Below are 14,227 nucleotides of genomic sequence, written 5' to 3'. Positions count from 1 at the left end.
ATCTGAATTGTTCCATGCAAATAAACACTGTGAATGACATGTAATCATCTTTAAATGCCATTTGTAATTAGCAGACAGATGCATGTTAATTAATACAGGTTTGGTTGGTCTAGTGCACATCATCTTTGAGTAACTGCGAGAAATGTAGACAGTGTTTCCACCTCAGTCCCCAGTCTCCACTATATGTAGGATTGTCCACAGGCCAAAGCCTCATTAACTGAGCCTTGTTAATGCATATATGCTGCACAGCCTGCCTGAGAAACCAGCTGCATGTTTTATTCACAGTTCCACACACACAAAGCAGCTATCATTTTGTCAGCTGTATTCTTCACTGTCTCCAAACCAACAACTTTTCATTTTTGTGAGAAAAAGGTGCATCATCCTGACTCAGCTCTATTTTGAATATAACTCATATCTTGTTGTACCAAAACAGGCACTTTTATCCTGAGAAAATCACATACCTGCAGACTGTTAGAACAAACCTTTCTGATTTATCCAGTCATTCATCACAGAGCAGGTGGCCGCTCCCACTCACTGTTCTTGTTTCTGGCTGTGGTAGACAACAGTCAGTGTTCAATAGGCTGATCTGGGATATGGGTCAAGGAAATAAAACAATTTTCAACTGAAATAATGTGGTGGTCAGTGAGGATGACACATTATACTGTTACATTTTCTATTTCATTTTTTCCCCCGTGTACCACAACTCACACCCATGTGTTTTTGACACAACCAGATAGGAATCATTTAGATACTGTGCAGGTCTACACATCTTTGCCACTATAATGTGAGACAAAAATGTGAAACACACATCAATATACATTTAAAGTCATCAGGTCCAAAATAATAACAAAAACGTTTCAGCCTACACAGCCATCTTCAGTCTGTCTCTGAAGATGGCTCTGGCCGAAACGTTTTTGTCTTAGTTGCTTTTGTTTCTTTATTTTTTATTTCATTACCACTTGCATCACACTTGCACTTTTCTATTATTTCTGATGGACCATTAAATATTTTACATCCGTCAATCTCTCTAGTAGACATTGCCATTTTTGATCAGTGTGCGAGCTTTTTCCTGTTGTTCTTTTTTGGACAGTAAGAGCGCAAACACATTTTCTCCTTTTTGCATCTGAAAGACGAAATTTTAAATAGTGCCATTGGAAAAAGTATAGTTTCGTCAATTACATAGCTATAAGGAGAACACCGGAAACTGGATGATTCAACTTTCAAAATATAATTGCAAAACTAAAACTCTGTGAGCAGAAGGTGAAACTGAATTTAAGAAAAACGTATAATAATGACCCCTTATGTCAACTAAAATGAGAAATTTTCATCATTTAAACAATAATAAAATGTTGTGCCTTAGATTTTACGGTAATAAAGGCATTATTTTGAAAATTATCACCGGAAAATAAAGTCTTATTTTGGCTGACTTGACACAGACTTCCTTTTCAAATTTGTAGCTGAGGAAGAAGCGAATAATAGTTATGGAGCACATTTGTCCAGGTGAATGTTCCTGAAGGACACAGATAGTTTTCGTCCGGCACAAAGGACAGAGTGAACGGATGAACGCAAACAGGAGTAAAAGCAGCCAATCATCGCTCTCCTGCTCGATTGCGTATTGATTTGGGTTGGAGCGTCTCCTTTGGACACCGGGCTGCTCTCATCAATCTTACCGACGCTCGGCATCTGTATGTGTGTGAGTGTGTGCGTGCGTGCGCGCGTGTTTGCGGATCTACATTCCGTGGATTGTTTTTTTTATTATTTATTTTTTTATATATACTTTGAATCAACTGAAATTACCTGACTTCGAAGTGCGTGAATATCACCGGATGCGACGGAGCGAGAGAAGAAATTAAAACATTGACGAGAGTTTGGTGAAAAGTGCAACTCGTCTGAACGCGCGGTGCTGCTGCTGCTGCTGCTGCTGTTGGACTTCGATTCATATCAGGAAAACAGAAAACCACCAACCAGTGTGACCTTTTTTTTTAAAAATCGTTTTCACGCGATGGGAAGGAACAAGTGCTCTTCAAAGTAAAGGAATAATTCACCGATAACGCAAAAGGCGACGTGGATCGATCAACGAGGCTGATTGAGTCCACCTCAAGTCTCTAAACTGGATCGTACTGCGGGCATCGATCAACGGATTTGACTGATCGCACTCAGACGCCCAACACCTTCAGAGGTGAGTTGGAGAAATGAGACTGTAAATTACCTGCTACAAGTGAGTAACGAGCAGGCTGGAGCTGAGCACAGCCGGTGTATTGTTGCCCCCCCCCCCACATCGGAGCTCCCCGCAGGCCCACACCTGTTGTGACGGTGAGGACCTGCGGACGTCCACTCGCAGGAGAGAGTGTTAACATCTGCAGCACGTGGTTCATTGTGTCTCAGTGATGGTTGTGGAAGTCTGCCACATTTTCTACCGGACCTGTTGTTTTCAGAGTCAAATGTGAAACTGTGTTTGTTTTAAAGCGACATTTCTCAGTGAGGAGACAGAGGACCAGGGGCAGACTGTCTCTGAGTGTGAACACTAACGCCTGTTGGTGGTCTTGGTGATGATGATGATGAGCATGAGGATGAGGATGATGGTGCTGATGGATGGCTGTTGCATGAATGTAGCGTCTACTGCCACACATAGTTCGCAGGAAGTGTGTGTGTGTGTGTGTGTGTGTGTGTGTGTGTGTGTGTGTGTGTGTGTGTGTGTGTGTGTGTGTGTGGTGATGCACTGGAGCTGTGACAAGCGCTCAGCAGAGCTCTCACTGTGGACCCCCGCCGGGATGCCGGCCGCCCCCCTCCCACCCACCATCACCATCACCATCACCATCACCATTCTGTCGTTTGCTCAGCATCCAACGCGCGCTATTTGCTCCACATGGTGGCGCACGCTGTCACGGCACGGCACGGCACGGCACGGCACGGCACGGCACGGCACGGCACGGCACGGTGCGCTCTCTCGGAGATGTGTCGCTCTGTGTGTGACGAGCCTTTTTGAGCATCCCGGTGCTGACCTGCAGAGCGCACTGTAAGCATAATCCACAGAGATATGAAGGCGACGGTGTGTGCGCCTGTCCCTGTGTATGTGTGTGTTCCTGCTGCACACACAATCACAGTCACAATCAGTCTCTTGTTCTTTCTGCTTAGCTGTCAGCCTTCCTCTTTTTCTTTATCAGCATCTGTTGGCTCTCACTCCTTTTCCGTCTGTCCACACTCTCTCTCTTTTACTCATCCTGCCCTGGAGTCTCTGCCCCTCTTTCTCTCTCTTCCTTTTTGTCTCGCTCGCTCCCTCCTTCTCTCTCTCCAGCCTCTCCCTGTGTGTTTTGTGAGCACAGCTGCAGACAGGCAGGCAGGCAGGCAGGCAGGCAGGGCTGAGTCTGTCATTGGGACTCACTAATGAGCCCTCCACTCTGTCTCCCCATGTGGAGGAATGTTTGCACTGGAGAGTGAGTGAGAGAGCAAAGGGGGGAGAGAGAAAGGGAGAGGGAGGGAGTGAGTGAGGGAGAGAGGGAGGGAGTGAGGAGCCAAGGAGTGGAGCGTGAGAGGAGCTGTCGTACCTGCTGCTCTCACTGCTCAAATATTAAACAAGGGGTTTCTGGGAACCGATGCTGCTGCTCTGGGACAAGCCCAAACTGTGGAGGCAGCCGGGCTCAGTGGTTTGTGGACAGGCAGTCTGCTGCTGCTGCTGCTGGAGGCACCACTGCATCTAAGAGAGTGATGGAGGAGGAGGTCACAGAGCCCGATCCCCAGACGGCGGAGTCCAGTCCTCAGACGGAGGAGCCCTCTGGCATGCTGCCGCTGGGGACGCGCTCGGAGGTAAACGGAGACTTGCCAGGGAACCCATACCTGAGGGACGGGACGGTGGACGTGATGGAGAGTCCAGTGAGGGAGCCTGTTGTGCTGCAGTATCCTGCTGAGTACAATCACAGCCACCAGTATGGGTAAGAATCAGCATGGGAGAAAGACAGAGAGACAGGGAAAGGGTCTGTTGCAGCAGGAAGCAGCTGGGAATGTGTACAGAGAGGTGGCACTTCTGTGGGACGCTTCCATCTCTCCTCTCAGTTTGGAGAACGTTTGGCTCCCGGTTTGCAGCGATGGTTTGATGGATTGTCTTTGCACCCAGTTGACTACGTTTTCATGCACTAATTGCACAGTCCATTGCACTGCACAGTAATTAAACCATTGATTTCTCTTTCAGAAGGTTCAAGCATGTCATTGACCCATACTGTAGTAATATTTTTCACCACATTATTTACATTACTGGGGCAGATTTAGCCAGACATTTGTTTTGGTGTTGCATATCTTGGGATCTGGTAGAGTTGGAAGATCAAAAGCAGTTAATGTCTGAAATGAATGGCCCACTTCTGGTGATTTTGTAGCATCATGTGTGTGTGTGTGTGTGTGTGTGTTTGCTGCTGCAGTATTATGTTATCAAAGTGAAGGTTGACATGAATGGATAGAGTCATCAGTTGACACCAAGCTGCCTCGCTGCATGGAGCCACAGTGTGCTGTTGGTGAGACTGAAGTGTGACCAGAATACCTCACTTCTGACTTGATCGAAAGTTCATAGATTCTGCACATGTCGTCTTCTTGGCTCTGCTGTCACGTCCTCAACAGGCTGCTTTCATTAGCAGCTGCCTGTTCCTGCGTTTCTCTGGCAGTGATGGGAAATAGTAAAACTGGTAACTCTACACTGAGAACTTGCCTCTGTGGAAACTTTGTAGTTATTCCGGTGATGTGACCGTGCCTCAATCTGTAATGTCACAGTCAATGTTTTTCTTTGGTTTGTGTCTGATGCAGGGTGCGATCGAAAAATAGAAATTTGAACCAACACGCAGCAGAGCACTGCCTCTGTGTGATGAGAAGGACAGCCAGTTGATCAGTGTTATGGAAATGGCGTCATCTTTAAAGGGGAATTGCATCCTGCTGATAACTTGGATGTATTTCATTTTGGACTGGTGTATTTTGTCAATACAGATGTTTAGACCTAACCATAACATAAACTGTGTCACAGTACTCTTTCCAGAGTTGATCTTGTGGCCGGAGGGTCTGCAGCTGGTACACAGTGTTCTTGAGTCCCCCCTCAGTATCGCCCCGTTGCTACTGGCTGTTGTGCTGCGGGGTCTGATGTGAGAAATTGCCATCTGGCCTCCTTGTCATGCACAGGGCTTCAAATAAAAGCTGTGCTCTTTTCATCAGGTTGTGCTCTCTTCAAAGAGTGGAGACTCTGAGCCGAGGAGCAGTCTAGTATTGTGGTGTTGGTTGTGGTTTATGGGTAGGAGAAGGTCAATGATAAAACAAAAATATCGAATGATTATTGGTCAGTGTTTCAAAAGGATACGATTAGATGTAGTTGGGTTAATATTGTTTCACTGTATTTGTTTAATCCTGTGTAAAATATCAAGATTTGGACTAAGCGTCTTTGTCTGGACAGTCCTCAGATGCGCAGGCAATTACACCTTTATGCACAAAGTTTGAATTGTAGTGCAAAGATGATCAATGAATGATTTAAATCACAGAAAAAAAAATACAGACAATAATCTTGATGATAAAAAAAATGCTTAAGTCATTTTTAGGTCAAAATAACAAGTCACTTTCAGCTTCCAGGTTCTTAAATATTAGCCTTCACAGTTGGTCTGTTTTGCACAACTGGAAATTTAGGTTTTGACATTTGTATCAACACCTTGTTGTCATGACCCTGTTCTCTCAATCACGCCTCCGTGTTGTAGACAAAGGTGTCACTGACCTCTGATGAGCAGTTGCTGGACACAAATTTGCAGAGAGGAATAAATTCACCAGCCCCTCCAACCAGTTCTTTGAGGACAGTGAAATCGCAGCCTCCTGCTTCCTCCTTCAGTGTCAAAGTGTTCTGATTAGTCATATCATCTTTGTCTCTTCCTTTAAGTGTCAGTACAAGTAGTGCTCTCCCTGTAAGGCAAGCGCACAAGTTTAGTGGAGGTGGTTTTATTTATGTCTGTGCCGTAATTGGGTTCAGTTCTGCTGTGACCTGGTCTTAACAACAGTGGAAAGACTTAAAAGGACAATAATGATGCAGTAATAGTTTGTCTACTGTCATCCTGCCTTGAAATACTTTTATTGTGGGCGACTGGCAAAGAAAAGAAGAATACACTGAATGCACTGTAGATACTCCGTCTTTGTACAATTTCCTGTTCTGTTTAATTGTTCATCATCATCAGCATTTAAACGTAGATGCAGTGATGTCTGTTTTCCTACAGCAGTGTCATGGCAGAGACGTTTTCTTTACATATTGAGCCTCTGTTTCATCCTCATGAACCTGATATCTTAGGGACTTCTTAAGGGAATTTCTTTATATTTACTTAATGTAAAGATGAAATAATTCAAATTTAGTGGTCAAAGGTTAGAGGTCAAGGTCATCAAGATCATACAAAACACGTTTTTTTTGTTTTTTTTACAATGGCGTCATTAGCATAATAATAAAATACATATAATACTTTTTTTGTTAAATTCATGTCAGAGAATTCACTACATTTGTTATATGAGGTAAGATACTGTAGGTATGGATGTAAACTGCAACGAGACGGGTTGGCAGTGTATATCAACCTCACACCAGTCCACTCAATGATGACAGATTACTGTAGCTTTTGAACTTGGAGTGCACTTCAAATGAACTTAAAATGTTTTTGCTGATCATTTGTAAAACATTTTCTCCCCGTATTTTTTGATCTTTGACTCTTGTCTACACTGTGTCTAATGAATCAGCTCATATGGAGCATTTGAAGGGAAATTGAAGGATTTCAACGTCTGCAGTGAGCTGTTTGTCTTTTTTTTCGATATGAAGCTGTTGCTGATATTAAATTGTTAAGGCATCCCTTTTCTCAGACATCAAACTCAACAATCACCTTGTAACTCAGCTCTGAGAAATGAAGAGACTGGTGACGGGTTGATCCTGTTGTGGAATCACATTTGGGCTTAACTTTGAAGCTCAGGAAACAGCAGAGTGACAGGTCGCCCCTGCAATTAAATGCCACAGGTCCAATCTCTGCTGGTGCAGCCGTCAGCTGAGTCCATGTGTCTTGTCAGTTTAACATGTCCTTGAGCCAGACTCCATTCACTCACTCGCTGAAGGTCACTTTGGGCAACAGCTTCAGCTATTGGCATCAATAGTAATTATACCATCTCATAAAACAAGAGCAGGTTTCATTTGCTGTTATGTTGATGTTGCATTTTACACAGAAAACAAGCAGTCAGTCCTACAATTAATTGACAATAAATATTTTTTTGTTGCAGTAGTGTAATGGCTTAAAATGCATCTCTGTGTTTCCACAAAGAGTTGGAGATTAAGAATTTGCCAAAGCATTCAGCTCAGTAAAATGCCGAGGTGCCATCCTCTGATATTATCTTTAAGTCATTTCTATGGATCATTTTTATCACCAGCTGAATCAGAATATTAAACCCCAGAATCCTCCCTTCTTTTCTATTGAACTGATATATCACGGTATTGCGGGGGAATAACTTTTTAATGGAGGGGAAAAAAAGCAGAAAGTATTAAACATGGTCTTGGTTGAGGCTGCGGTGATCACTTGCTGATTTAAGTGATTACTGTACTCTGCTCTGCTCCTGAAGGGCACATTAGCTTGTTCAGCTGAGACCTTGATCAATTTAATCAAGTATAATGATGGTGAAGGTTCTGGACAGCTCTGGTCCGCGCCGTCTTCCTGAGGGCTTAAAGATCAGGTGTTTTACAGTTTCAGCGCATTATCTCACTTTTCATCATCTGCGTTGATAAACACAAGTGTCCTTGTGAGTGAAATATTGCAGTAAAACCTTCTCCTCTATGTCCTTTGACATGTCTTGTTCTTTGTTTGTCAGCGGTGTCACATTTCGTTCTCCTCAGTGCGAACACGTCAAGAGGACATTTAATTGGAGTTGTTCAGTGATGCAGAGGAGGGTTTTGTCTCATGGAGGCTCAGAGGTTAGGTCATCCACATAGATCCCTGTGTGGCTGTCTAAGCTCCAGAGCAGCCTTTGCTTATACAGTACAGTTAGAAGAAGCTCTGCACTTTGAGGCAGTGCTCAAACAGTCTGAATGGTGATTCTCCTGGGAGAACTAATCCCCCCTTTAATAAATACAACTAACACCTGCATGAATATGACTGGATTTACTATCAACACAGCTGTGAATGAACGATTGTGAGGCTTATATAGTATGAAACAGTCATAGCCATATGTGAGCCACTACAATATTGCGACTTAAGTGCTCTGCCTGAACCAATGCTACTGCATATGCCCCATTTAATGCATATATTATATATTGAAATGGCTTGTGAGCCAAATCAACGGCCCAAAGCCCAAAGATATTCAAATTACAACAGCCTTAAACCAAGAAAAGGAGAAAACTGTTATGCGAGGAGCTGTTAGCGATAATACACGCTTGATAAATAGCTTCAGCTGAGATGACAGTGTCATCATCACATGGTCCATTTAGAGCAGAGCGGCTCCTAAATGGAGCTTGTGGTGATATCGACTACTCAACTACCTCAGTCGAGTAATTTTCATTCAATTTATTGTTTTAGCACAATTCTCAATATTGTTGCAGGTGTTTAAAATCCAATAGTCGGTCACATTTTATGAAGCCCATTTCACTCGTAAAGCTACACTAATTGAAGAGGAGCTGGTTGATACAACCATCAGATAAATGTGCTGTAGCAAACCCAACATTTCTCTCTGAAATGCGACAAAGTATTTTTTAAGTGCTGAAAATGCTTTATGTTCCACCTCTGTTTTCAGACTCCAGACTTTGTTCCCTCTGTACAAGTTTATAATTTAACACCACAAACATGTAAACACACAATCTAAAAGCTCCAACGGATGAATGGTAGGATGATTTTTTTCTGGTGTAATAAAACATCAAAAATCAATACAATAACATATCAACTACAAAGTAAATCTGACATTATATTTATGCATCTACTATGTGTTCTCCTCATATTCAGGGTATTACATGTGGAATCTAATGTAACATAATACAAATAAACATTCAAAGCCATACTATAATATAACTGCTATAATATTATCCAAATAAGGGTTTAATGGTTCATTCTTCAACCCACAATGGTTTTCTTCATTACCACTGCTTTGGAGGGAAATGCTTGTGCAGACTAGAACTTCCTGCATGTGGTTAATAGGATGACAGGTGATTTCAGGTAAGGGAGGGTATTGAACATGTGATCAAACAATAGTGGAAAACAGCATCAACCAAATCACAGTCCCTGTTGCTAAAAGGCAGGTCAGTCCTCCCTGCCCAGTGCCGCTTTTAGCTGGATAAACAGATCACTTAAGGATGCAGAGCCGAAGGTGTCAAGAGTGTGAGGAAACTTACAATCGAAGCAATTGCCCTTCATGCTCCTCACAAGTGCACACACACACGCACACACACACACACACACACACACACACACACACACACACACACACACACACACACACACACACACACACACACACACACAACACATAAACCACACACACAGTGATTTTTGCCATTGTAAAGCCAAAACCTTGAGCTGCATAACATTATTACTTTTTTTGCCTCTACTCAGCTTTTAAAAATATTCACTTTTTTCACAAGTCATTACGAGATGCAGAGTCACTGTAATGAACTGTATATATTCTGTCCCTACATAATTCTGGTCAATATGTCTTCACGTCGGCCACAGCAGCACAAAGCAAGGATGGTGTACACCTGTGTCAGAAGGCTGACAATACTGTAAGTGGGTTGCCTGGTACCAAGAGTGAAGGGGAAAAAAGTGCAAGAAATATGATTGTAATATTCAAAATGACATCTGAGAGATGGCTGAATAATTGATGAATTAGGAAGTGAAAAATCCTGACATTATGTGTGCAGAAAGCAGGTCATAGAAAGGGCTTTAGGCAGAGACGTCTTAATATGCATGCTTAATAAAAGTGACAAACAAGAAAGATGCAGGGAGCAGTTTTCCATTTGTGTGGCAATGGATGGCTGGCAACTCCAACTATAAGCATTGGCTCTGGCAGGTTCCAGACATGGTAGAAAAACAAAACTTCAAATAGCGAAAAAACAAACAAAAAAATGTATCAATTACTGGATCGATAGGGCAATATAATTTACTTTCTTCGCTGAAAAATTCAGTCCAGGGATTAATTTTGCCTCTGGCACAATCTGCAACTGATGTGAGTCTTGTAAAAGAATTCACAGTATTTTCAATGTATGTCTTGTCCTGGTTATTCATACCATATCTGCTTTATTCATAACCTATGAATATTTTAACAGTGCTTTGCATTTCCACATCACGCCTTTGATAAGCAGGCTTAATCGCCAGTTAGAAAGTTAATGAAGCAAATTACTGAGGTCCTGTGTTTCTTAGAGACTAAAGGGCAAAACTGCCCTTTAGGGTGTGGTGATGTGCTACACCTCTGTTAAAGATGTGAAGCCTGCGGAGCGAGTTCAGGCGGACAACTCAAGCTGTGCCAATCCTGATTAGCTGACCAGTCACATGCTCTCCTCATCTGAGCAGGGCGGGCTATTTAAACCCTTGGCTTACCTGGATCATTCCTGCAGCCCCTTCTGCTATCACTATTGCTATTGCTGGTGTTGCCATTGCTGCTGCTAACTGCTGCCCTGGCTGCTAATGAAGTTTCTCAATCCCGCCACCTCCCCAGCATCCACCTCTGTATGATCCCCTACGGGGGTCTGCTATTTATGTCGGTCAAGCAATCATCTGGGAAAGAACAGCCTGACGCCAAACTTGCCTCAGACATGCTAATATTATTTATGCTCTGCTTCGATTATGCACATATGCTCTTTAATATGATTTCAATCCAGAGTTGTCTGAGTTGTCAGCAGTGCTATAAACCTATGTCAATCCTTCAGGGTGATTGTAAAGAATTAACTGGTACGTTTGGCTATTGCATAGACTCTAGTGTTTGCATTTTGCATGTTTAAGAGGAAATGTTGTGACTGAAGCATCAAACTTAATTCATTCACTTGTCATAAGCTGTCTTAGTGGTTGAAAAAAAATGTTTCTAAATGTTTTTACTTTTTACATTACAAGTATTCCTTATTACAGAACAATATGTACAGTGGAGTGGTGAATGGGTAGTATGTCATCTTTTTATAGGAGACAGACAGCACACAAAGCAACTTCACAAGCTGAAGAATAAGACTAATAAGAAATATTTATTCATTTAGCTATAAGAAGGAGGAACATCAGCTTGTTTGTGTGATGCTGCTTCAATGGACCAGAACCACTGCAGCTCCAGCATACCGGCGTCTATTTTTCCAAAAAGGCATATTTCTCTTCTAAACACATGTTAAATGTTGCATGTTTCTGTTGTCAAAGCTTTTGTAATTGTGTGGCATTGCCTCTGAAGAAATATGGTGTAAGAGTCAAGTGATGAAAGAGACAAACACACTGAGAAGCTCAGTGCTTCAGAGAAGTTCAGCGTTGCTCTCTCTGTAATATCTCATCCCATTTTTGAACTCCTCACTCTGTCTCAGAAACTCCTTCTTAAAGTGCTCATCCAGACAAAATCCAATTAGAAAGAAGGAAGTAGTCACCCAAATTAAAATCTCTGTGCTCTTATTTTTCCTCCTGTGCCCTTGGGCTTCGATTTATTGAATAATTAATTGCCTCAGTCACATTTGCACATACAGTATACATGCGCAAGCGCTCCACAAGCCACACACACTCACACTTTCACTACATTTACTTGCAGTCTCCTTCACTGTGTGACTTTCCATTTAGTGAATGAGCCCTGCTTCGTTTATAGAGCTTGTTTATGTTGTGGCCCTTGGATGTTAATTTGTTTTAGCTTCACCAATATCACAAATGACAAGAGCAACTCCCTGTAACAGTTTATGGGTTCGCATTTTATTTTGAGTTTGTTTGTAAAGGTTTTTTTTCACCCTGTGAGGTGTACTGGTCAATTAAACTTTATGTTTTCATAAGTGGCTAATTTGAATGCAATGACTGTGAAATATCTCACATGTGGGAGTTCCCCCTGTTGATAAACATTGTTCAGAAACATGTGTAATGTGTGAAGCTTTTAATTGGTGTTTGTGTTCAGAATTAATCTTCCAAAAAACCCTAAGGGAGAAATCTCCTCCTCGAGCTCCTCTTCTCCGCCTGCACTGCTGTCTAAATGTTTTCCTCTGGTGTCTCTCAGGGAGAAGATGCCGTTCCACCATGTGACGGCAGGACTGCTCTACAAGGGGAACTACCTGAGCCGCTCGCTGTCAGACAGTGACAGCGACGTGTTGGCCAGCATCTCGGTGGAGGAGCTTGATGGTAAGTCTACTCACTGATTGGCTGTTTTTCTTAAAGGGATAGTTCAACATTTTGGCAAATTGGCCCATTGCCATAATCGCTATAGTCATAGCAGTAGGTTCGTTAACTTTATTTGTCGGTGTAGCCTAAGCTATTTTTAGAACGGCGGAGCGAAGCGGCAGGCTGCTCAGGGCTATGCTATGGACGCTAAGGGAATTTCTTGGTTTCCCTCATCAAACTCATCAATACAAAATCCCAAAACTCCAAAACGCTCTCATGGACAAGTTGTGACCTGCACATTCACCACGCTATGAGATAATAATGGAACGTTACGAAACTGAGCCTTTTTCGAGGTAAATACAGGGTAAATACAGAGTCTGCTTGCTGAAAAACTGTCCCTGAACGCAACGCGCATCAGCGGTTTTGCATGAATTTACGTCTAAAACAGCTCCGTCTCGTAACGTTCCGTTATTATCTCATAGCGTGGTGAATGTGCAGCTCACAACTTTTCCACAACAGCGTTTTTGAGTTGTTGGGTTGTGTATTTGATGAGTTTGATGAGGGAAACCAAGAAATTCCCTTAGCGTCCATAGCATAGCCCTGAGCAGCCTGCCGCTTCGCTCCGCCGTTCTAAAAATAGCTTACACCGACAATTAAAGGTAACAAACCTACTGCTATTACTACAGGGTTGCCAACTTTTGGTCACTGAAATGTGTGCCAATTTGCCAAAATGTTGAACTATCCCTTTAATGTCCATTTTATGGTCCCATATTTGACACTTTACCTGTGTTGTATTTGTAGTGTTGATAAGAAGATATACTGTATCTGTGGCATTGACAACCAGGAAGCATCTCAGTGTAATTTTACATTTCTCCTCTCAGGCTCTGGTCAGCGAGCCAGTCCAAACAAAGGGGGGCTCTGAGCATCTCCTCTGATTGGCTGACTGAGTGATTGGATAAAAATATAGCAAATTACAGCTAAAACACTTAGAGACACTAAATCCTGCAAGCTGGGAAGGTGGGTTAACGTGGGTGGGGCTTGGAGCCTGGCTGAGGGTGGTGACTTCTTTGTTGTGACATCACAGAGTTACAGAAATCCTGATGGCTCATTTAAAATGCTTAGCATCGGCTCTGTGCCTTTCTCTAAGACTTTGATACGTTCACAGTGTTAATATAAAACCTGGACCTGATCAATACACAAAGACATTTACTTACAATGGGTGGTTTGCAGGTGATGTCATGCAGAACGTCACAACTGCAGATGGGGGGCAGGAAGCGTTTTGCCAGCAGGATAACGGTAGGAAAACGCTCAAGTACAAACCGGGAAAAACAAAATAATAACAACATGGGAGAAAGACGTTCTTATAAGACGGCCGAGGGAGACGCAGCGTCTCGTCTTGGTTCAATCTAGGGCGCCTGCACATTACAGATTGTTTTGCCAGAAGGCAAGACAAACACCCAATTATATGTTAAAGAGGCTTCAAAAAGTGATATTTCTATAATATGTCCCCTTAAAAGTTTTCTGCCTTCCACTGCCACTAGCATCAGTTTGACTACAAATTAGGATCAGCAGATTTAACATCTAGTATGTTGTCAATTTAACCAGAGAAATAAACTTGACAATGTTTTTTTTTTCAATATGATACATTTAGCATACTGTAGCATTGACTGATGTAGTTGTACCTGGGATATGGCGCTGTATACAAATGATAATGAACTGAATAAAAATTTGAATCCTTGCAGCCTTATGTTTAGTTCAGCTTCATGCCAGTTTGAGGGGGATGTAAAAACCAGAAGCGAGTTAAACAGCCTCAAAAAGTTAAAGAACAACACTGACAGCAGCAGAAAAGCAACAGAGATGTATGAGGATTTTGAAATTTTCATTAACTGTGTGTGGTGAAAAACATAAAAGAGAGGCGCAGCCACTTGTGATTTTTAAGGTGGATCAGACGC

General features: G+C 42.5%; 1 protein-coding gene across 2 annotated transcripts in view; it reads left to right on the top strand.

Moving 5' to 3' along the window:
* Nucleotides 1–1,558: 1,558 nt before the first annotated feature.
* caln1 (calneuron 1) overlaps nt 1,559–14,227 on the top strand; it is a 72,604-nt gene continuing 59,935 nt past the window's right edge. The window contains exons 1-2 of one of the 2 annotated variants that reach the window (XM_085795771.1): nt 1,559–2,179; nt 12,175–12,296. In XM_085795771.1, coding sequence (XP_085651897.1) covers nt 12,182–12,296 — 115 coding nt within the window. In that variant the 5' untranslated portion in view covers nt 1,559–2,179; nt 12,175–12,181. Of the gene's footprint in view, nt 2,180–3,488; nt 3,930–12,174; nt 12,297–14,227 lie in introns of those variants that run through there. The other variant, XM_085795772.1, reaches the window with a different exon arrangement.

Source organism: Trachurus japonicus, chromosome 13, assembly GCF_045865225.1.
Source record: "Trachurus japonicus isolate A0001 chromosome 13, Traja_1.0".
NCBI lineage: Eukaryota > Metazoa > Chordata > Actinopteri > Carangiformes > Carangidae > Trachurus > Trachurus japonicus.
Note: the sequence above shows the minus strand (reverse complement) of the source record. Positions and strands in the feature narration are given on the sequence as shown.